The sequence below is a fragment of the Hylaeus anthracinus genome, unplaced genomic scaffold, assembly GCF_026225885.1.
Source record: "Hylaeus anthracinus isolate JK02 unplaced genomic scaffold, UHH_iyHylAnth1.0_haploid 11989, whole genome shotgun sequence".
In the NCBI taxonomy this organism is placed as follows: domain Eukaryota; kingdom Metazoa; phylum Arthropoda; class Insecta; order Hymenoptera; family Colletidae; genus Hylaeus; species Hylaeus anthracinus.
In genome coordinates, this window is record NW_026534337.1 from 6,491,752 (window position 1) to 6,516,987 (window position 25,236).

The window sequence follows — 25,236 nt, forward strand, 5'->3', positions numbered from 1 at the left end:
TTGATAATGTTATCAGGATGTTACTGGTGATATAATTAGCAATTACATACTTCAAATATTATTCAAGTCCCAGGTCTCACCACGTGGAGGTTGCTGCTTATAGAGACACACATTAAAATCAATTAAAATGAATGTGCCTAATATTGAGTATAATATCAGTAGCAAGCAATTTTAACCTCTTGAAAGATATAGATACATGTATGTATGAGTTTACTTTTACTATAGTATAGTATTAATATGAGACAGCATATAGAGCAAAATAATCATTCAAACTTCATCTCTCAAAAGGTTATTGATAAAAGTAAAAGAAATAATCTAACGACACTACAGAAGTTTGTATCTTCCGAACGAGAGTCTGCACAATTGAAGAAACGAAACTCAAGAAAGTATTCTATTATAAATACGGAATAAACACTGATTCTATCTCGTATATCCTTAAAATGTAAGAGAAAATTTACTCGATGTCACTGCACGTCGAAACAAATAAAATTCTACACAGGTAAATACATTCTATCAACTATACTGTGCGAGGTCACAGAATTTCTGATGGAAAGAGTGGGATAGAAGATAAACAGATACGAAGCGAGAAGCACACCAGTGTTTTCCTAGAATTTTGTTTTTCTACTTTCGACGGTTTATCAACGAAAATACTGTTTTTCTTGCAGTTATGACGATAGGTCGTCCCTTGTTATTGAAACTCGATACCAACACCAACTTGTGAAAGTCAAACATTCTCGATGAATGCGAATACGTTCAATTTCACCGTGAAATATTACACACAAATATAATATTACAGTAAGAATTTACATTGTTAGAGTTGTAATAATCGCGTTCATTTATATCGTGTCATATATGTAAATATCTTATTTATATTCATTTTATATCGCGATCTTTATGAATAATAACTCGTTGCAAAATGAAAATTTAATGAAAAATATTTAAGCTTCCATGTTAATAGACAATCACGTAGCTTCTATATGAATTTAAACTTGTTACTTTCAATTTAAATTTGAAAATAGAACGCGAGAGCAATTGCGTCGACTTCGTAAAGATAGATTTATCAGAAAATCAATTCTATGATGTACAGTGATAACAGAAAATACGCAACCGCGATCGGATTACAGTGACATGACGTCATTTTGAACTGTCGCAGAATTTCAAGTTAAAAGACAGTTTATACTAATTTTATTCATTTCAACCTAACTCTGATCCGTTATGAAATAGCGTACCACACTTAGGATCAATACAAATTCACGCAGGATATAGTAATAAAAATAGGAGTAAACGTTTTACCTTTTTGTTTGAATAAGTTGCAAAATTGACCATTCTTCGAGAGAGTCCGTTTGAGTTGAGCACAATTCATCATGGCATCGATAACGCCTTCCCTGTGTTTGAATTTCAATCGGGAACTCACAGTAATCTGTAACACAAGGGAACGACAAGTCTAAAGCATATATGTTTATAAAAATAAAACTATATTATAATAAAGCAACAATCGAGCTCGAAATAACCCGCAAAAGATTGCAATTTAAGGTAAAGAAGAATAGTATCCATTGACACCGGTGGAGAAAAAGCAGAGCGGGAAACGATTCGAATTTAACTCACGATATTGCTTTATATAATTAAAAGTCTTTTAATATTAAATGAAAGCACTAGTAGAGAGTAAATGAGAGTAATAATAGCGAATGACAACAATTAGATAGCAACTGATAGCAACAAGTATGAAATACATACCTAATTAATCGCGAAGAATTCGGCACCTCTTATCGCGCCACTTTCCATGGAGCAAATGGCGTCCGCGGCGAATTCACTATGAAGGCTCTGTCACGTGCCGCTAGGCGGCGCGTGGGGGTAATCCCACTAGGGACCCTCTAGGTTGCCTAGGTAACCAAGAGAAGCAGTAACCACGCTAGAGACGCTTTAACCCCATTTGAATTTCCAAAAGAGAAATTAAACGTTACTGAAACTTTTATTTCTAACGTGAAGACTGTATAAGGAGATCCAACTCCATACGAAAGTTACTAGAAAACTGTTATCAAAATGTCAAGCTTCAACTTATGAATATTTCTACCACTCGCGGCGCAAGTGCGCATAAACTACGATATATACAGAGTGTCCCAAAAATGTTGTAACACCTTGAAAGGGGTGGTTCGGGAGGTGATTTGAAACAACTTTCTCCTTAGCGAAATTATTGTCTGAGGCTTCATTGAGGAGATATTAACGGAAAACACTGACCAATCAGAGCGCGCGTATACCGTTGGAGCGGCCGCGGTAGCGAAGACTACGAGCTAAGCGGCAGCGTCAATGTTCTTCGGTGCACGTCGAGTCACTTGTTCGCGTACAAACGCCGCTGCTTAGCTCGTAGCCTTCGCTACCACGGTCGCTCCAACGGTATACACGCGCTCTGATTGGTCAGTGTTTTCCTTTAATATCTCCTCAACGAAGCCTCGGACAACATTTTCGCTAAGGAAAAAGTTGTTTCAAATCACCTCCCAAACCACCTCTTTCAAGGTGTTACAACATTTCTGGGACACCCTCTATATTCATAACTTAAAGTTCGGGATTTTGATAATACTTTTACACTACGCAGTTGGATCTCCTTATACAGTCTTTATGTTTTCTAATAATATCTTTTATATGCAGATGAGGATGCGACCCTTTATTGTAATGTAGCTACGTCTATGATCATGATGTTACTCCTTAGAACACAGATGCGCATGTGCACTTAACTCTCTACTTTAAAAATGACTGAGTTTCGTTTCTGTAAGAGTATGCTCTATGGTGCTCTGTGGTCAGACTGTCTTGTCATATAGTGGTACATATTTGAAAAACATACGTGATATCTTCATATTAATCATTATTATTTAATTTTATGTAAAATGAATGTTGTCTGTGTAATATGCAGTGATTTATTAGTACCATCTGACGATGTCTTTCATACTCCTTGTGGACATATATTTCATTTTGTGTGTTTAACTCAGTGGCTGGAGAGGTGAGGAATTGTTATTGTTTACTGTTTATGATATTTTATAAGTACACCATAAGTAAAAGGTTCCTGCAACTTTCTATTAAAAGTTGACATTTATATACAACGTATTTTTAATCGACTTCGAAAAGCAGGAGGTTACCTAATTCGACATGTATATTTTTTTCTATTGTTGATGTTTGTAAGTTACATAATAGTAAATGACACTTTCTCGAAAGCGTACAGAGACAGTTTTGATCCAGCTCGTTTTAAATTTTGTATAAGACAAAGTATACAATTTTACATATATAACAAAATGATTCTATTTTTTCAGAAAATACTTATTTCAATTTTTGTTTAATGCAGGTCTAAATCTTGTCCACAATGTAGAGAAAAAACCACGTCAAGTAAAATCCACAGAATATATTTTAACTTTTCCAATAATGATACCATCACCGAAGATACATGCTCTTTACAGGATAAAATTGATAAACTAAATTTTCAACTGCTTTTGCAAGACAAAGATATTAAATCTTACTCAGAAAAAACTGCAAAATTAGAAAAACAAAATGCAGGTTTAGTTAAAGAAGTTCGAACAGTAGAAACTGAACTAAATGCAAAGAATAGTACTATTTATGCTCTTAAAGAACAAATTAAACATTATAAACAACAGAGTTTAGAAACAGATAAGTTAAGACAAGAAGTTGAACAATTACAGAAAAAAATTGAAACGTATAAGAAGTATGTGATAGTTTATAATATATGCAATATACAAGTTTTCAACTTAATTAATGTGTATATTTTATTCAAGTGTGCAAACTATACTTGAAGCTTCTATGGATGATATAGATGAGATGATCTCAAGAACATCCGATCCTAACACTCTCATTACATATATATCTGTGATGAAAAGGTATATATTATTATTTATTACATTTACTATTGATAGTTAACTTTTAAAAATTATACTTATTGTATAATTTTAGGGAAATGCAAATTAGTTTGGATAAAAGGAGAGAATTAAGAAATAAAGTGAAGAGCCTACAACAAGAACTCACAAAAGTATCCATGGAACGAAATTTTTTGTCAGAAGAACATGTAAAGAGAAAGTATGCAAATTGCAAAATAAATTAGATAATTTAAATTAGTTATTAGTTAAACGTATTTACTAATGAATATTATTTACAGACAACTTGAACAAGATCTAATGGCTTGTGAAAGTGTAACTATAAGTTTACAAAATAAACTCAGAGAGTTAGGAAAAAAGAAATCAACACATAAACAATTGAGCAGTCTCGAGCCTGGAGCAGCGAATCAGATAAATAGTGATGTAATAGATGATTTAAATAAAAATAAAGTTGCGAGCACAGAAAGTAATATACGCCTTAGGAGAGAAGAACCTGATAAGGAAGAGGAGAACCAATCTGAGATTGCGGTAATTAAAGTGATTAACCTATTATCTTTGTACTTAATGGTTTTTATACTTCCATTGGTTTTGAATAATCAATACATTTTTTTCAGAAACATGAAACCAATTCGCCATATCTTCCAGTAAAGTCAAGAGGAATACTGCTTGTAAAAGAATCTTCTGAGAAACGCAATGCAATGAATTTCAATTCATGTGGTCTTCTAAAAAAACGAAGAATTGGTCAAACAAGCACAACAAATGTAAGAATATGATACTGTACGATTATGACATGACCATTTATAATATTGATATTTATAGATATTATTTTCTCAGGGACAATTGAACACAACAATTACATACAATGGTCTTGGAGGGCACTCGAAATTTGACGAATTTCCTAATCCTGGTATCAAAATAAAGAAAAGTAAAGATGACATATTTAAAATCAAAAGATAAAAAAAATCGATGTAAAAAAAAAAACAATTAAAGTCGTGTCCTTTGATAATGATGAATTGATAATTCCAGAGGACACGGCTTACACCTGGAAGCCTTAGTATTAATCATGAGTATTTCTATCAATTTTCATAAACAAATTTTTTTTTATATAGATTATATGTGTTCTTTTATTAAACACCACCCTTTCCTACATTATCCTCCTTTTGGACCATGGGACGTAGACATTGTGTTCTTTCAAATCTCACTTGGACCGCGTGCAGCGTCGGCTGCAAGGTTCGCAGTGCGAGCTTTAACTCAGTTCGTACTGCCCACTGAAGCGATAAAAAAATCATTTTTCTGTGCTACAACTGCCATTGGCGCTGTTATCGTTTCATCGGTAAGAAGATACTCAAGAATAAACAAAACAAATGTTTCAAATAATCCAACTTTGAGAGAATGGTCATCGCGGTATATTCATGTAAAGAAACTACCAACACTACAACATTGATAATTTAAGATATTTTTAAATATAAAAATTGCGACACATGGTCTAAAAAACGTTTTTTCGAATACACTAATACTTTTTGTCAGAAAATTCTCCGTTTGTCCAGACAAAAATTCACAAAGATGCAAATTTCTTCGGATGGCCTAAGTAGACTTCCCCCCCTTAAGAATGCCGTTTTGTTCCGCCATATTGGATCCATCGTGTTGAATTTCTAAATTTTGAGTTCGGATTTGGAGTCGAGACTTCGAAAAACTCTCGTATACCAAGTTTCATCGGAATCGTTCGAAAGGAAAAATGTATGCTTCGAAGGATTAAACAATATTAGATATAATTTAGCCCTTGATATGATTAACTGTTGCCAAGAATATGATCCATTATCTATAATAGTAAGTTATCAAGTAACAAATTAAGTTTTGATGAAGTCAAAGTTGACTTCATCATCAAAGTCATGAAATTTTATTTAACGCAATGTGGTAAGATCCATTTTATAAATAATAGAATAGGAAATGTTCCGCCTCGTCGTTTGAATTTTGAGGGGTCGTTTCCACCCCGTAAATACGAAAACAGACCAAAATAAAAAAAAAAAACTACGTGTCGAATATTTTTCGATTTTCTATACATATGCGAAGTTTTTTCAAAAATTTATTCAAAGTTTATTGAAAGACATTCCCTGTAAGTACTTTTGTCTCGTTTACTCCTCTTTCCCCTGTGCCATCCCGCTGGCCATCTTTCCATCTCGCTATGGTATCATCCCCCAAGCTAAGGACTAACGTCCCCATACGTATGAATGGGCAGAGCTGAAACACGAAGACTCATGCGCGCGCTTCGAAAATCAAAATCAATGCGGTATCACCCCTCAGAACTCTACACCGGCCTTGCTCTGGTTGCCCACGCCCTTAGTGTGCCTCGTACTTCCGTCGCGAACGCATCCTTCGTGCAATCATCGTTGATTTGCGTTCTCCTCTCTCCCTCACTCTGCTTCTCCTCCCCCCTCTTTCTCTCTATCTGTGTTTTTCTCAATTTCTCCCTTTCTCGCTTATCGCCTCGCTTACTCTTTCGTGCGTCTACACGTATGCGGGATACATGATTATAATATAACACACGCGGTTCGTCCTTCCCCCTTATCTGTGTGTCTGGCTTGTCGTATTGTCCGTCTTTCCTTGGGTTTAGGTGCTCGGCACGAGTGAATCAAAATAACGAGAATGTGTCGTTGATGTTTGGTGAAAAAAGGGCGGTACTTATGCAACTTCGAATCTCTAGTGGTCAATAATCGCTTCGAAATACCTTGTGTACCCCCGATGCACCGCGAGATTTTCAATCCAGTTTGTTCATATGTATTTTTCTCCTGTTTTTTTTTGTTTTTGTTTTCTTTTAAATATTGGCCTCGAGTGACTACGAGTAACTCGAGATAGATGGAAATTCGTGGATCTGTGTGCCTCGAGTTTCGTTTCTGACTTTGTTGTCGGTGGTGTTTTGACTGTTACGAGCCATAGAAAATTTCTCATGGATTTTCGTTGTTTCGTTCTTCAGTTGGATTCCGTGCTCTCGTGTATATCGCCACTTGATAACAGTTTCTGTTGTCAGGAATTTTTATACATTTCTAAGAGATGTCTAAACTTTTAAGTGTCTATGCTTTTAAATGTTTATACTTTTAAATGTAACTTTGGTACGATCTAAGCTTTCCAAGTGGTACAGGAAGTTCGTCAATCCCCCAGTCCCTTTTTCTCTGATTCTGAAAAGTTGAAATCACTTTGCGTTCACTCCCAACAAACGGTCATTACTATCCTACCACGCCTAACGGTTCGGCGATTTAGTTCTCATATTAGAATAAGCAAACTGTCTTACGTTACGGTATTTTAATGCTTTTGTTTCCTGCGTTTCATAGTAAGAGCTTCGACCAAAAACAAACGAAAACAAAAGAAAAAACAAAACGTATAAAATGATGAACGCAGAGAAGAAACAAAATGTAAAATGTGTTGTACGATTATGGAACCGATGAATTTTATCCGAGTGGTTGAGTGCTATGTGCGAACACATGGAAAAAGGTATTTCAAAAAATCCACTTTATAGTAGTTTTTAGTGGCGATATTATATAACTACTCGAGTTATTATAATATCTATTTTATGATATAATTTATCGGACGATATTAGGTGGGTCGGACATCTGATCTATATAATTAGACTGTGGATCTTTATGGAAAATAAAATCAAGAGTTTATTTTACTCTGCGAATATTATAATATGAACTTTACTTTCAATAATTTTTTATATTATGGTATACTGTGCACATTTTGTAGTTTCTTGAACATTCAAATTTCTTATAAATGCATACAAATCTACAGCCTAGTGATTATACAATTGATAAAGATTTATTATACAATCAATGTAAGAAGTATTCGTACAGCAACCAATTCAAAATAAAATTAATAAGAAAAGAAATAAGAGGCTAACATTGAAAGTTAATTTAAAACTTTAATGAACGCGAGTGTTGGATAATTATTTCTTCCCCTGAAATTTATTAATAAAATAAATACATAAAGTTTTATTTTGAATTGGTTCTGTACGAATATTTATTACACTGACTGTATATTTAATAATATATTTATTACAAGGAATAAATTATCTATCTATCTATCTAACAGTATATTTGGGAATAAATTGTAAGTTAAGAAACCAAAGTTATTTATGAATCAACCCAATAGTATCATTGTCACACAAGATTAGAAAATGTTTATTATCATTATTATTATTATAGTTGTAATATAAATTCGTGATATAAGTCTCGAGTCATTTGGTTTCTGTTTTCACGTTTTATTTGTAGTAATTTCTGTCATTCTAGACTGTTTTATGTACGAAAGTGAAGTCCATAGTGTGCCAATCAGACAAAATTGTGAGTTCGACTTATAATATTTCTCTACGTGTGTTCCTTTTTTCTTCGAAATTAATGTTTCAACCGCCCCATATAGATGTTTCATCGTGCATGTTGTGTTGTTTCAATTACAGCTAACTTTCGATTTACACGGTGCTTTTATTACACGACTATGCTTTTACTCGGTTTTCGAACTAATGGAGTTTGGAAAAGAGAAATTTTCAGAAACAAATGTTCGTTTGTTGACACTAAAATTAAACGTAGAAAAGTGAATCACTCCTTTTTTTTTGTATACAAAGTCATTACACAAAAATTTTTAAATTTTATTTTAAAAAGAAATTAAATAAAGATTGTGAACAAAAGACATATCTTTAAGAACCAAAATTAAAATTATAAAACAGAGTGTTATTTATTTATTATTTCACGAATGGATTCATATTTTTGTTGTATTCTTCTTGTACTTTACCTTTATTTTATGTTGCAATAAATGAATTTAATTAAAATAACTGACTAAATTATATTTTGTTACCTTGATCAATATCTAGTTTTTATTTATTCCTTGCCTTTCTTTTTAGATTGAAATTACTACTACTGTGTCATAGTTTACGCATTATTCCTTTTGCTATTATTCATAATCGATTTCACTTATTAGTATTAATAAAACGTACTATTCGGTAATTTAAATCTAAAGTTTGTTTTACGTTCGGGTTTGAGACGAATGCGTTGTTTACGTCAAATAAATGTTGAGGTGCGGCCAATTATAATCATTTCGGCTGAAACTCAGCTGTGAATATTTTACTACGAAGTAATTAAAATTTAATTGGGGTTAATGATAACGCAATATAATTATCCTTACATATTTGAAAGCCAGTTCAAACAATATAAACTGGTACAGTCATAATATCACAAAGCGCGATGACAACAAATTTTACGTACCATCATATAATTGTATACGCAATTTTAAATTTCGTAAAATTATTTCTTCTTTAGGATGGCTGTGTTAATATGAAATAATTATTTACATTTGATGTAGAAATTAATTCTGTGCCTTTATATTCGATCGTTTATAACTTTAGATTAAATATTATGTATAATTATAAAATATTGAAAACATTTACCCTTTATTTTGTTACGTTAAATAGAAATAAAACACGTAGATTATTTTGTTTTTTTTTATAAATAAATGATATCTTTAGTTAAAAATAAACAGAATTAATTTTTACGCCGAATACAATATTTTATCCTTCTTGTTTATATCTTCTTATTATTTGAATGGATTCGCATTGATATTATTTCTCTCTATCTCTTTGTTATCTGCAACACTGATAAATGTACGAATAATTGAGAAATTGGCTCGATTGGCAATGCAGGAAATGGAGTTGACTTTCGTTCAGACGGATATAATAATAATTAATAATTATAATAAACGCCTGTTCTACATCGCGAGCACGAACAATTGCATTAGATATTAATTAGTAACTATCCCATTTAATTGTCGCGGTGATACAGTTTCCTCTTGAATTTCGTGAGAATATATTAGTTTAATGGGAGCTACGTTTCAATTCGTGGTTTGATCTTTGTCGCTGAAATCGATTGGGGATGCTGCGGCACAAAGCTATTGAAAATGGTGCAAAGTGAATTCAAATGGTAGAAGTTAAATTAATCGCTTTTACTGCTATGAATTTGAGAAAAAAAAATTAATCATCTAATAAATAATCAATCAGAAGGAATATTAAGAATATTAAATACTTGGAAATTACCAATTTTTTTTACTGTGGATTTCTAATTCAATTTCCAGGTCACTGAATATTTGAATTTCTACTTTGTCGTCTGTCTGGCAAGATCATAGATATACACATAATTACATTTACAATAATAGAATATTCGAAGATGAGCAAACTAACTAATTTTATTAAACATTTTGTTCAATCAGAGAAAGAAAAAAATTTGTTCAACTTCTTAACGTAATGTTTAATTTTGTTTATAATGTTTACTTTTTTGTTATTATTTATTGATCGATTTTGTTTGAAATTGAAACAAATATTATGACGAAAATAATTAAACTGGAAGTTAGCCTTTCAATGAAATCCAATCTGTCGTTTAGACGCAATCGTTAAAATGAAAGTTTGGCACACCTTTGGCTGAAACAGACTAGGACAAACTACTTAAATAAAGTAGTGGGTAGTCAGACTGGCGAAAGAGTCAGCCGACTAATGAGAAGTTCGTCAACCCCTTTCCTAATTTATAAAGCTCTATCTCACGAAACATTTTTGATTACATTAACAAAAACCTTTCGTGCCATATCATTTTACAAAAAAAATACACTTTCTCTCTTATTTCGTGATGGTTTCAGAAACTTTGTTCTGTACGAGGGAACTGGAATGAATAAAAGTATACTTTTTGCAGAATTAAAAATTTCTTTTTGTTTTCTTTAAAAATCATTTAAAAACAAAAATACACTTTTTCTCATATACTGAAGTAGCTTTAGGAACCTCCACCTAGAAAGAGACTGAGACGAGTAGAACTATACTTTCTGAACAATCTTTTATAAAATTATAAATTTCTTTTCAATCCAGTTATTAATTTCTTTATATCAAGGTCTAAGATATTCATAAAATGTTTCTTTACAAAATCATTTTACAATTTCCTCTGCGAACATGATTCTGTTTCTACAAGTCATATTTTTCTGCAAAACAATGTTAAGTTTTACACATTTGTTGATATCACCTAGCTTCATGGACGTATCTAAGAAGGGACAAGGTGGGGTAACTGTTCTCCATTCTAAGTTGGACAAAATTGAAAATAAAACAGAAGAAACGTACAGAACGAATTTCTTCCAAAGTTTCTTTTAAAATGAATTCTGTTCTTCTCTTTGTTATTATGTATTATTACTGGATACGTCCATGGCTAGCCTATTTATATTGCATTTCTTACAGAACATGGAAGCAATATTATTAAAGCCGCTCAAGATTTTCGAGGAGTAAATTGGCCCACTTATTCCATTACAGCAACATCACGTTACGCATTCAAAGAATTCTTTCTCTCAGAGCTTGCTATCAAAGTGCTAAATATCGGGCGTGATCAAACACTCGACACGATCGGAGCTTGTTTCACGACCTCCACGGATAGTTCATCAAAAAGCAGAAACAAGGTGGAGCTTGGAGATCATCATGCTGAGGTCAGTAGCCACGATATGCACTGACTACGAACATGCCCATATACAGTGGGTGTAGAAAGTATTCGTGCACCAATCAATTTCCAAAAAAACTGTGTAAAATTGTAATTTATTAACTTAGTTTTTATAAACAATGATATTTTACATATTCTCGAAAATCTCTAGAACACATAGAGTTGAAAAAAAAAATAGCTATTTATGTATGTTACGAAATTAACAAAAAAAAAAAAAAGAACAATCGATAGAAATATTGAAGCAATAAGTATTCGCACAACTGTTTAATGTTTAAAACATCATTAAACAAAAAAAATTTACATTAATTTACAAGTATTACAAGTAATTTCACAAATTATATTGACTAGTAGAGAATATGTAAAATATCATTGATTATAAAAAAAGAAGTTAAGAAACTACAATTTCACACAAATTTTTGGGGGAAATTGATCGGTGTACGAATACATTCTACACCCACTGTACATGGCTTTCCACGTACAATTTTGTATCGAAAAATAATATTTGTTATCGCCAAATATCCATCAAAATACCCCGTAAATTTCATACAGATCCCCCCTTAACATATCATTTTCAAAAAGTTCGTAAATAAGTGCCTCATTTTCTGCGTCCTGAACCAGGCTTCTTAAGTAAACAAAGGTGTCGAAGTTTTGTGGTATTTATACCATTCTAAAGCTACCGAATCGATCTTTGGCGTCGTACGTTAATTATTACCGTACAGTTTTGTATTTTTGACTTTATCTATTCGTATTAAACGCGGGAAAACTTGAAATGCTTTCCTACAATGATGCTTTTAATATACAAGATGAATACAAAGATGTATTTTAATAGAACTATCGCTTGACACAGTTTATGGGTGCTTATGCGTGCGAGGATGAAACAATATCGGGAAATTATTTATAGCTTAAATAAGGAGAACTAATGCAAAGCTATTGACGTACAACCGTGTCACTTAATAATAAACCGCGTTACATCGGTAGAAATGAAAGGTCTATTAAAACGCGGAGGCACAACTTCGGAAGTGAATTTAGATGACGAGAATAATGAAAAATGTTCGCGTCAACGCTTGTTCTGTTCAACTTTATTTTCGAAAATTGCCTGGTTTCGTTAACGAATTAAATCGAATGAAATTGTATTACTTCTTTTGTAAAATTTTACGTAGTGTTTGAAATGGGACACAATGCTTGAAAAAATGTACTACTTTCAACTCTTTTAATGATCCCTCTGAATTTGTTTTTGAAAAATCAAATATATTTATTTATTATAATTACACTTCTGTAAAATAATACAGAAAAGACACGTAGAATATACATAATGCGTGCTGGATATATTCTATAATTATTATAGTAATAATAATAAAAATTCGGTTATGTTTAATATATATTTCTCATATTAGTTTATGTCATGAATGCATCAAATCCGTACTTTAATTATAATCATTGTATTCCTATAAACTGTATTATTAATATATAAATATATACACTATGCAACTGTATATTATATAATTCAATTTATTGAATATATTAATAAAATGGAATGTTTACTTCGAATTATTATTACATTTATAAGTTGATGTGTTATCTCTTGGGACTGATTTCATTCAGAAGATCTTCCAAGAAAAACCCTTTGATCCATAAAAAAAAAATGTAGACTCATAGGGAATGTCATTTTCAATGAAATAAACCCAAAAGAAGCCCCTCAAAGTATTCTACAACAATTCGTAAATGTTCATCCAAATATAGGCGTAAAATATTTTAGAGTAACGTATGTTATGCCTTCGCGAACTTTTCTTTGAACTGCAATGTTTCTAATTACACAGGGTCGCCAAAAATGTCCAAAATGATTTCCCTTCCTTCATCTGTACACTGCGGCGTGTTCGAGTATGGTAGCTTGCACATTCCAGGGAATATTCGCATTGATGGTCTCTACGTCGCCCTGGAAACTCGTATGGATCATTTAGCTGGTAATACACCTAAATCAAATCCGTCTTCGTTCTCTAACTAATTCACAGAGTTTGATTTTACTTTGTTACTTTAACGTTGTTTTATGAGGCTGATTCCACGAGTTATGATTTGCGAAATGGATACACATGTATGAAATTGACTGGAATACAATGGAATTTAACGAAATTCGATGAAATTGAATGAAATTGAATGGAATTGAATGAAATAGAATGGAATTCAACGAAATTCTATGAAATTGAATAAAAGGAATGCAATAAAATTCAATGAAATCTAACGAAATTTGATGGAATTGGAAGAAATAAAATAAAATTCAATGAAATTCCGTGAAATTCAATTTCACATGTGTGTCTTACTGTTCTTATCTAGAATTACTGACTGTGCAATGTATATAAATTGTAACAGTCACATAGAAACAGGGATACGTTATTCTGTTTTCAGTTCAGTGTGTATCAGAAACAATAATATTCCGTAAATCTACTACATAAGTGAATATTGTATATCTTTTGCAAGTAATGTGCGAAAGTAAGATCCAGAAATTATTGACTGTTCGCAGATCGCGCATCAACGTTGAGGAAGCTATGCAACACTTGACGCATCCCTAAATTTCGTAAATGAGAAGTTCGCGCGGTAATATTCGCGACAGTGTACGTCCGAGGAACGCAAGTTTGTATTAACATATACGCTTGCATGTGAAGGCAACGAGGAAGAGTTTGTAGAGAGATTGAGATTCATAAAAGGATGCCTTGGCTCAATACGTGATATGTAAGAATAAAAGAAAAGAAAAAAAATATTTCTAAATATATGCGGGAAGGAAACAGTAGTCGGAGAGAAAAAGGGAGAGGGGGAGAGGGAAAAAGAGGGAGAGGGGGAGAGAGAACGAATGCGACAAAAGGGAGGAAACGAACGAGAAAAAGTGGATCGTCGTTGAAAACAATAGTAAATACTTTCGAGGGAGTAACGGACAAGCCAAAAAATTCAAATAGAAACGAGAGTACAGATTCGATATATTTCTACTAACTCCTCTTCGACGACAAATGTTAAATGTTTTAAATAGTAAAATCGAAACGATGTACTTGCTGTGTCCGAATAGAAGGGAAATGAATTCTAAACGATACAAAATGAAAGATAAATAAGAGATTTTTGTATGCTAAACAACGTGTTCTAAGTAGACAAATATTAAACAAGTGACAATTTCGACTAACGAAGGAGACTCGCTTAGAAGAAGGAAGACAAGAATAAACGCTCAAAGATCAACAAGAAGCTATACTTGAAATAAAAAGAAAAATAAATAAATACAAAAAAAAAAAAATGGGTTAAAATTAATTGTACCTAACAGCAGGGAAAACGAAATCGAAGTGAAACGAAAGAAGAATGTTATTCGAGTCTAAATGAAAATAAAATTCGTAAGAAAGCGAGACTAACGACACATTCAGAACAAATAAAATATTGTTCAGTGAAGGTGAACTCTCCAGACATGAATGTGACTTCAATCGTGGATATTTCCGGAAACGAGAGTTACAATGTGACCAACGGTCTTGATTGCGGCGGTGAACCACACTCGTACGCATTATGGGAGCGTGTGATGATAGTGATCGTTGCCGTTTTCCTCAGTGTAATAACCGTTGTTGGAAATATTATGGTGATGATATCGTTCAAAATCGACAAACAGCTGCAAACTACCTCCAATTATTTCTTGTTCAGTTTAGCAGTCGCTGATTTTGCAATCGGTCTAATTTCTATGCCCCTGTTCACGCTTTACACCGTGCTTGGTTATTGGCCGTTGGGACCGCACGTGTGCGACACCTGGCTGGCGTTGGATTACCTGGCCAGCAACGCATCGGTTTTGAATCTTCTTATCATCAGCTTCGACAGATATTTCTCTATAATGCGGCCTCTTTCCTATCGCGTCAAGAGAACGACTTCGAAGGCAGCCATTATGATTGGTAAGCTGTTCATTTATTATTAAATGTTTGTGTGTATTTGTAGAATTAAGATTTTTCTGCCGTGTAACAGCGCGATATGTAGAATTTACATTATACGAATAATTAAAAATAATCGATATTATATCGTGTTTGGTAGCATTTTCATCGGTATAACATCAAGAATTCAGTAGTGCAATTTGTTTCTTTAAGGCGTCTGGCCACCCTGAGCGCTCACCAGAATCAAGTATTCGCAAAAATCCATTGCTACTCTTCAGATAATGTATCTAAAAGTAGTGTGTACAAATTTCAGAGCAATCGGACCGCACGTTTACTTTCTTTTGGGATTATCTCGAAACTACACTTTTCGAAATGGTACAACGTAAATCTCGTGAACTATCGGTCCGATTGCTCTGAAATATGTACACGCTATTTTTAGATACATTATCTGAAGAGTAGCAATGAATTTTTGCGATTACGTGATTAGTTTTTTTTTTTATTGACGATTTTTCTCTTGCGACAAACTCCAGACACAATCTAATTTTTTTTTTCCTTTTTCACATGCAACCTAAAGAATATAATGATGGGACAGCCCACGCGCGTTTCGTGCCGAAGGTCTTCACCAAAAAGTTCGAACCGCCGCCGTTTTTCTTTTTTGTTAACTCAAAAAATTTTTCATGTGTTCATTAAACCGTTCTTTAGTATGTGTCAAAACATAAAAATATCTTTTTCTATACTTTCGCATTTATGAATTTTTTAAGAATAGTACCCATCTGGCGAGCGCTCAGGGTGGTCAGACGCCTTAAGATCCGATAAGAAATACGGGAAATGATGGTCGGCCTTCTTTGGGTCTAGTTCGCTACGTCTTTTTTATCAGAGATGGGCAAAACCCTAGACTTCGAATAAATCCGAAGTTTGCCGATATGTTTGTCTCTTTTCCTTCTTTGGAAAATGTTCTAAAGAGGAGAGGAGATAGACATATCGGCAAACTTCTCATTTATTCGAAGTCTAGGGTTTTGCCCATCACTGTTTTTTATGATACCATTGTTACCCGTGCGGCAGAGTAACATGTGTACTCGGAAAAGCTTGAAACCATTCGAGTTGTCCGATTCTTTCGGGCCGCTTGGTTTCTTCGGACCGCTCAATTCTATTCGGATAGCTTGAAAAATTCAAGTTACTTGGTTTCTTTCGGGTAGCTTGAATCTTTCAAGCTACTCGGTTTTTTTCAAGTACTCTACTCGGCTCGTAACTTCGAGTCGAGTTCAACTCGGCTTGATTCTTTCGGATACTTGAACAGCCCTACTCGATTTGACTCCAGTCTCAAGTATTATAGAGACTGCTTTCATGTACTTCCTTCGATAATGCTGTGCGTGACATCATCATCGAAGGATTTGTACTCTTGCTCGCAGTGGTGGCTCTCGGTTTCCCCTTGGAAATTTTATTTGCAAGCCAAGAAACAAAGTTTCCAAGGGTACTCACGGCGGGAACCACGAGGAGGTTGCCACTTGCTTAACCATGACTCTTTGGGATTGATTTCGACTCCTTCAAGGAGCCATGGTCACTCCCGCCATTGGTACAATAATTTATGAGTCGCTAATAACCATTAGTAGTTGATACAACTCTAAACTTGTACTAAAATTTTGTTTTTTTAAATAACTTCTGCGATTAAATCTCACGAATTTACTTTCTCGGGATCGTCATTTTTTATGTCAAAAAACGAACTTAATAATTGGGGTCCTGTTGAACATCAAACGTGTGGAGAAAACCGAACGAAGAAGTGAACCACAAACATCTAGATATTATGTTTCTTAAATAAAAAAACATAGAAAAGTTTCTCAATGTTTATTTCATTTTTCATATCCCTGTTACTTCCTATGCGTATCAATAATGACTCACAGTGAAAGAATCGTGTCTCTTAATTATAAAATTTTAACAAATAGCTCCCTGATAATTACAAAATGTATGCAATATAATTCTTATAACTCTCAAGATCTGCATATTTGAATAGTATTACAAAAATGTTCGTATCTTAGAAATTATATTTTATAAGAATAGCGATAAAATAAAATAATAGAAAAGATAGAAGGAAAGATTAGAGGATAATTGTAATTAAATAAGTGCACAAAACTGGTCCAAACTGTCTACAACTCTTAAATGGATACTTCATTTTATACTATGTAAACTAGCTAATCGACAAACTAAATTACAGTTACATTATTCTAAATTTCAACAACTCTAGTAACCGAAAGAGATTACATTATGCAAAAATGTAAATGGACAATCTTTCTTCTAGCATCTGCATGGGGAATATCATTACTCCTGTGGCCACCATGGATTTATGCTTGGCCATATATCGAAGGACAGAGAACAGTGCCCGATAATGCCTGCTACATACAATTTATCGAAACAAATCATTACATCACATTCGTTACTGCAATTGCCGCATTTTATGTTCCTGTTACTGTGATGTGTATTCTTTACTGGAGGATATGGAAAAAAACCACGAATAGGCAGAAAATTCTCCCGTATTTGCAAGCAGGGAAAGAGGATGCTAGCAGACGGAATGCAACTAGGTAGGTTTCTGATCAATGTTAAATTAACATTCAAAATATGTTTTAACACGTTGATCGCCACGTCACCCATATATGGATGACAGCATTTTTCATCATGAAATTGATTAAATAAATTCTAAAAATGAGATGTCAAAGGAAATAAATCTGCATGGGATTCACAAATTTTACAAAGTTACAAAAATAAGTACTAGTTGAAATTTAAGTAATTTTCAGTTCTATAGAAACAAAGCTCACATAAATTTTCACGAGTAGTTTGGCAGTCAACGTGTTAAATCCAAATTCCAAATAAACATAACTACGTTGTACAATATAAAGTAAGCCCTGATAGTTCAGAACTCTGTCCTTGGTAATGATGTATTAATTCTAAAAAACTTCATCGAGGTTCCACATCCTCCAATGTTTATATTTTACATGAGCTAATATTATTTATTCATATATTATTAATGAACTTGGTACTAGTCATTCCATTCTGCTTAATTGACTAAAAAGTTTCCAAAAAGTAACTGCTAACTTGATTAAATTGTTATCGATTATGTTTTTGTTCATTTTAAAGTAGCGGGGCATTGGGTATGGATGACAGTCGGAGGCCTAGGAGTGAGTCCAGCACAGGAGATGACATGAATACTACACATATCGCAGCCTCGTATCTCGAGAAACATTATCCTCAATATAAAACAGTAAGTACTATTAATTATATTTATAAACATAGTGTTTCAACGAAGTTCAAACGAACTTCCTTTTTTTCTATTATACATGTATGATTGTGGAATCATTGTGTATTATTCCTGAAAGCTACATATCTAAATATGACTCCTTTTACAAATCTGATTAAATTTCTAATATATACAATTAATGGTATTTAAGTTTTATGTTACATACAGGGTGTCCCAAAAATGTTGGAGGTCCTTCAAAAGGGTGGTTCAGGGGGTGATTTGAAACAACTTTTTCCTTAGCGAAATTGTTGTCTGAGGCTTCGTTGCGAAGATATTAACGGAAAACACTGACCAATCAGAGCGCGCGTATACCGTTGGAGCAGCCGCGGTAGCGAAGGCTACGCGCTAGGCGGCCGCGCTCGTACGCGAACAAGTGACTCGACGTGCATCGAAAGATATTGACGCGTCCGCTCAGCGCGTAGCCTTCGCTACCGCGGCCGCTCCACCGGTATACGCGCGCTCTGATTGGTCAGTGTTTTCCGTTAATATCTCCTCAACGAAGCCTCGGACAACATTTTCGCTAAGGAAAAAGTTGTTTCAAATCACCTCCCGAATCACCCCTTTTCAAGGACCTCTAACATTTTTGGGACACCCTGTATTTATACAGCTTTTGTACAGCTCTTTCATATTGTGTATTAAGTACACAATTCAAGAGCTGTAAACCTACTATTTGAAATAATTTATTTCAAATAATGCCCAAGTATGCTAAGTCTCTCTCCAGTTACCAAATTCAATCATTTTTTAATACGAATACTACACTCCCTTCTTAATATTGAAAATACATCTTTCCTCTTGGATACTGGAGCACTTATCACATCGGTAATACATCTTCTATTAATGATTTTGTTCTTTCTAATAACTGACAACGATGTTTAGGCTTTGGATCACACATCATTTTCTGCTCGACTTGCAACCACTTCAGTTCACATGTGTCACCAACAAGATATCACTTAACTCCGACACGCTGATTTTAATGAAACTTACGAGAATCCCGAAAAAAATATTTCGCACTTATTTTTTTTATCGAATGACATCTGTATAATGTAAGAATTGAAATCAGTCCCCAGAGTTTCAGGTGAAAAACACTCACTTTGCCTCGACATACCGAAAAGAATGCACTGTAGGGAAAAATCATTCAGAAGAAATTGTATTGTAGAACTATTTCACACAGAAGTTTCGTCGTAGGGAGTGGATGTGGTTCTCATAAGTAGATACCTTTGCCAGCTATTCCACGAAGGAGCTGTTTTCGCAAGGGTAGCTCAGAGGGTGTAGGAAAAGCACTATGTTATAAAGCATTATTACTGTAAGCAGAGCAACTATTTCGAAAGAAGTATTCATGCGACGTGAGTGATAGTGAGTGACTGCGCAACTGTATACGAATAGCGCGGGTTCGCGTTAATACCTAGGGTAGGGGTGGGGTTCCGCCCGAACCAATCAGGAAGGGTCTACCGATCCACTTACAATTTGAAATTTGAATATCCGCGCTAGAATCTCAGCAGCGTATCGTTGAAAAACAATTGTATCTAAAATTATGTATTAGTGTTGGAGTATTTATTTATAACAAATTGTACTATTTAATCATACGCGTAATACGTTAATTTGTCTAAACGACATAATAACTCTTTGCACTTCAAAACCATCTCGTTGCAAAATGTATAAAAACGAGAATGTCGAACTGTGCAGTTTTTAGATTCTCGTTTAGTTGGAGCTTCAACTTTAACGAGATACATTTCCTACTTTATTTAACACTTCTTGCCTTTTTCATTGTTTTTATAAGGTTACTATATAAAATACTACAGAGGATTACTTCTTTTAATTTGTGAAGTATAATTTAACCTTATTTATAGGATTGAAATTTAACGAGACAATATGATTCGAAACAAGTGTTTTGAAACATATTCAAAACTGCATTATATAATTTTCTATTTTAGTATATATCACAAACGTAGTTCCAGCAGGAAGATGAACAGAAATCAAGCCATTCGATAGTTAAATTTTCAAGTCTATAGTATTGGTAAAAGCGTATACCAACAAATTATAATCGGTACATTTATAAGTTTGTGGATGAGAATATATTTAATAATAAATATACTTTATGTTTAATACGTTTCCAAGTACTTTGGTCTTCATTAATTAACAAACTAGCCTTCAACTAATTCTTACGCGATCGATTAGACACTCCCACAGATAGAGTAATAGTTTTCCTCGATTTATGCAATAGTTTTAATATTTTTTTATTTAGAAAAATGGTGACGTCTTCCCTAAAATGAAGAGACGAACCGTCTTGCTGAAACTACGATTGTCATCTGATATCCAGCGATATATCCTCTAAAACACAGGCGCCTCTTCTTGTTGATAATACAGGTAATTTTTAGAGATTAAGCCATTTTGGAAATTCATTTTTTTGGCTTTTTTACGGATTTTCTTCCTGAAGAGATCAAACATGTACATTTCTCATGTTTGTCACTCTATCCTTTATCGAAGACTAGTTTTTCGATTAATGAACTCTTCGTAAAAATATTTCTTTACATAACTATGCGCGACAACGTTCTTCTCAATGAGTACAACATAAGCTACTAATAAATCAAATCTGTTAACGGTGATACTGTTTCGTGACTGCTAGCGTGCTAGCAATTGTACTCTATCATTTCTGTAATTACGCATCTACGAACCTTGTTAATTTGTAACGTTCAGATAAACGTCCGTAATTCGAACATTTCCGTGATTCCGTTAACTTTAAAGGAATCATATGAGAATTGCATGTCTGCAGATTACGCATTAGTGTATTCATGTTATAATGAATATACTAGGAATTCGCTAGTAGAAATACAAGTACAATAACACTGAGTCAAATATCTAACCAAAACACGCATTTTCGGTATTGGCCGAGGCAAAAGCTACCGCGTGACGAAGGCCGTGAACAAGATAGAGCGAGAGAGCAATAGTATCTATTGACGTAGCGTTAACTTTTGGACACTGGAACCAGGTCACTATTCAGTGACTATTCACTATCATCATTCACTATTATGCAGTGTGACTGCTCGAAAAAAAGGGAGACCCTGGGGACGTTTAGGCGAAGTGAGCTTAATTTCTGTCCCCTCTAGTTTGTAGGTGCTTCGCCAACTTCTGAGCAACGATCAATATATTTTCTTCCTGTTGGCTGACATCTACTTCACTGTAGGTGAAGCCACTCGCTGACGGTACTGTCATTGCAATCGCTACCGTGCCAGGAGGTTGAGTTTAGCTGACCCTCTTTTAGAGTGACCTGATTTCTGTCTTCCTCTTTGGAAGATATAGTGAAGGCATCAAGGCAAAATGGGTCTTTTGATCTTCCTGCCTCATCTTATAGCTCATTAGATCCGATCCTTGGTTGTTTTAACAACTTCTCGTTTTCTATGACTTTAAACTACAGCAATAGGTTGCATTAAGCTCGTATACTACTCCATGGTGCTGATACAAACCCATAATCAAATGACACTGAAAAATTCAAAAGGAAATTTATTCCCTTCCTACTAAGAGGTTCTGCATAAAAAATGAGAAAAACAATATTCATACTGTTTTAGTATCGACTTCAAATGACATGCTTTGGTAAACACTTCTTATATCTTCGAGTACGCATAATAAAAATCTTGGCTTATATAATATGGCTTAACTCAGATATGTTATATTAATTTACAATATATCATATCATTCAACATAGATTCGTTCGAGCTCACAGTATGGTATAATGTTCTTTCATAAAACAGTGACATGAATATTCCTCATAAACAAAATAATAACATAATTGCCATTGCAATGTCAATTTAAAACTCTTTCCTGGTATCTCTGTTATATTTGATAAGAATCTGCTGAATCTCAATTTTGTCACATCAGGATTTATATATATAATCCATGTAACTTTTTTTCACACATTGACAAATATTCTTGAAAATTTCTGGTAGGAGCAAATGTTATTTAGATCATTGGAGACTACATAATCAAAATGTATCGTGGTATTTATTTTTGTGAATTCATCAAAATTTATAAATTTCATTTAAATTCATTTCCTTTGATGCTTCACTTTCAGAATTAATTTCTTTAATTTTTCAGTGAAAAATCACTGTCGCCCATGCATGGGTGACATGGCGATCAACGTGTTAAATTAGGTACATCGCACAAGTTAATATTTCTTTACGTTTCTGTTACAGAAACATAGACCTTTTTCGTGGATGTGGCTCAAAGTGTGGTGCATCGCCTGGTGGCTAAGCGGTCGCGACGACGACGACGACGACGACGATGACGACGATGACGATGACGACGATATCGAGGGCGCGGAGAGTAGCCGTACAGGGCAAGGCTATGACGAAGCTATAACGCCACTATCAGCAGAAACTCCTCTTACTGGTACGGTGTCTCGATCTGCTTCTATAAGTGGAATTCATTCTACAACTCTAACTATTGACAAAAGCATCAGTATTGCTGACAACCACGAGTACAGAAAGTCAGGGAAAGTCGGTGAATTATCAACGACAAGCATCTCCAGTGATTCTGTACGTTAAAGTTTTTGCAATTTCTGAGGCTGTTGCATGCTATCGATTCGCATGTTTCATTATTGTCAGGGGGTTTTGTTATTATTGCATGAGAACTAGAGTAATTTCGACAATGCCTAGTTAATATGATGACAATCATGGTAGTATTGCTGCGATACAGTGATGGGCAAAATCGTAATCGCAAATACGAATGTTTTCGAGTTGTGATTACGGTTACGATTGTAATTGCATCTTTCCGAGTTGTGATTACGAATACGACCGTATTTTTAAAGGTTTACAGCCATAGAAATTCTTTACCTCAAAACCGACATCAGATTCGTGTTCCTTATATTAAAAAACATAGAAAACCATGCTTTCGTCAAAATAAAATTTTTTTTAAAAAAGTTACCCTATGCAGGCTCTGTTCTATGGGCACGAATTTTAATTGAAAATTTTTCATTTTTGATTTCGACGAATGTATGGTTTTCTAAGTTTGTTGGGACGAGGAACACGAGTCTGAAGTCGGTTTTGAGGTAAAGAATTTAAAAGTACGGTCGTAATTGCAGAAAAATTTGCGATTACGATTGTAATCGTATTCGTAATCACAACTCGGAAAGATGCGATTACAATTACGATTGTAATCGTATTCGTAATCGCAACTCGAAAATATTCGATTACGATTTTGTCCATCACTGCTGTGATATTATATATTCTAAGAATCGTTTATTTACACTATTTAGATCCGACCAACCAGTCCCAAAAAATTGAAAATGAAATTATAATCCACAGACTAGAAAATGTAAATATGAAGAATAATTTTACTATACTGGCTGAATAACGTCAGTTTAGTAAGTAAAACGTGATTTATCCTATCGACTGACAATGTGTTTAATATACAATATACAACGTGTACCTTGTACATTCAATCCCTATATGGGATTATATAGCTTCAATACTGACGGAACGTCACAACGCTTTTCTAAGAGGACTAAAGCGCTACCAATGTTTCGTTAACAATGATATGTCGAACAATGATGCTGCTATCACCTATTAGTTGAATAAAGAGAACGAAATGGTTTTTAGATTCAACTAACGTAACATTTTAGAAAATTACTTTTAATGGAAACATACACTTTGTATTGTTGCTATTAAATCCTCCAATGGAAGTACTTTAATGAACATTCATAACTACTACTTATTTTGTTGTTTGTCCCAGTAATATAAATATTATTGTGTTCCGTAGAATGTCTACACAATATCTCATGTTTATTATAGATGAATATATTTAGGAAGTGAATCTGTGAAACCTACTTTCTGAAGGTTAAAGGACTTCAAGGGACACTCCTGAATGTGCGTGGAGATGTGCTAGGCGGAAACACCACGATCATCTGAAGATAAACGCCGTTTTCTAACTTGAACCAAATTTTTTATTTTTAAATTTAACTAAAGACTCATATAAACCAAATATCATTGCAATAATTTACACGGTTCCAAAGTTACACTATTTACAGAGATCCCCAGTGCAAACAGGTAACCCTTTGACTGTGTATACAGGGTGTCTCAGAATTAGTGTAAGAACCGGAAATGGCGGGTAGCTGAGACGATTCTGAACCACAATTTCCTTTGCATAAATGTCGGATGGTGCTTCATTTTTTAATTATTAATGAAACACCATCCGACATTTTTGCAAAGGAAATTGTGGTTCAGAATCGTCTCAGTTACCCCCCATTTCCGGTTCTTACACTAATTCTAGGACACCTTGTATATTCGTATATTCCTCGAAAATTAGATTCAGAGAAACTTTTAAATTCTCCAAATCAGTTTTCAAACAATATCACCTTACAGAAAATGTCAGGTCGAATTTTGTTTATAATTACAATTCATTTATTTGACGTGTTTAGTTTGACAAATAAAAATAAAAAAAAAAAACGTTTTTTCCCCGAAATTCAATTACATTTAAAATATAAATCGCTGTAACTTGGCTGAACGTCATCGAAATTCTGTCAAATTTTGTACAGGTACGTAGTAGGATCCTGGGATGCCTATCAATCTATCGAAAAGACAAAAATCCATTACTGTTTAGTAATATTTAATTGCCAACGAGTCAGCTAATAATGCTTTTCATTCTCACCGTTGCAAATGTAATCGAATTTCAGGAAAAAGCCTTCTAACTATTTAATTCTCATTTCC

At 33.9% G+C, this 25,236-nt stretch overlaps 2 protein-coding genes across 6 annotated transcripts in view; both read left to right on the forward strand.

The window, feature by feature from the left end:
• The first annotated feature begins 2,760 nt into the window (after nucleotides 1-2,760).
• LOC128887743 (E3 ubiquitin-protein ligase TRAIP-like) lies at nucleotides 2,761-4,985 on the forward strand. Of its 2 annotated transcripts, none has more exons than XM_054143966.1 (7): nucleotides 2,761-2,992; nucleotides 3,332-3,706; nucleotides 3,777-3,878; nucleotides 3,952-4,074; nucleotides 4,154-4,409; nucleotides 4,487-4,633; nucleotides 4,707-4,985. In XM_054143966.1, exons 1-7 carry the CDS (start codon nucleotides 2,880-2,882, stop codon nucleotides 4,827-4,829), a joined length of 1,239 nt encoding a protein of 412 aa, XP_053999941.1. In that variant the 5' UTR covers nucleotides 2,761-2,879; the 3' UTR covers nucleotides 4,830-4,985. The 2 variants fall into 2 exon arrangements, with proteins under 2 accessions (XP_053999941.1, XP_053999942.1); XM_054143967.1 differs by having other exon boundaries at nucleotides 2,763-2,992; nucleotides 4,154-4,400.
• A 1,214-nt stretch (nucleotides 4,986-6,199) lies between these two features.
• The window catches only part of LOC128887742 (muscarinic acetylcholine receptor DM1), a 26,847-nt gene continuing 7,810 nt past the window's right edge, over nucleotides 6,200-25,236 (forward strand). The window contains exons 1-8 of one of the 4 annotated variants that reach the window (XM_054143963.1): nucleotides 6,200-7,358; nucleotides 8,153-8,203; nucleotides 11,119-11,360; nucleotides 13,189-13,332; nucleotides 13,887-15,276; nucleotides 17,546-17,825; nucleotides 18,379-18,502; nucleotides 22,726-23,067. In XM_054143963.1, coding sequence (XP_053999938.1) covers nucleotides 14,808-15,276; nucleotides 17,546-17,825; nucleotides 18,379-18,502; nucleotides 22,726-23,067 — 1,215 coding nt within the window. In that variant the 5' untranslated portion in view covers nucleotides 6,200-7,358; nucleotides 8,153-8,203; nucleotides 11,119-11,360; nucleotides 13,189-13,332; nucleotides 13,887-14,807. The remainder of the gene's footprint in view (nucleotides 7,359-8,152; nucleotides 8,204-11,118; nucleotides 11,361-13,188; nucleotides 13,333-13,886; nucleotides 15,277-17,545; nucleotides 17,826-18,378; nucleotides 18,503-22,725; nucleotides 23,068-25,236) is intronic. The other 3 variants (XM_054143964.1, XM_054143962.1, XM_054143965.1) reach the window with 3 other exon arrangements.

Excerpts from the sequence above, each read along its gene's own strand:
- LOC128887743 (XM_054143966.1), top strand. The coding sequence starts at position 2,880 with ATGAATGTTGTCTGTGTAATATGCAGTGATTTATTAGTACCATCTGAC. Across the intron at positions 2,993-3,331 it reads TTAACTCAGTGGCTGGAGAG|GTCTAAATCTTGTCCACAAT; the intron begins GTGAGGAATTGT and ends TGTTTAATGCAG. Across the intron at positions 4,410-4,486 it reads CTGAGATTGCGGTAATTAAA|AAACATGAAACCAATTCGCC; the intron begins GTGATTAACCTA and ends CATTTTTTTCAG.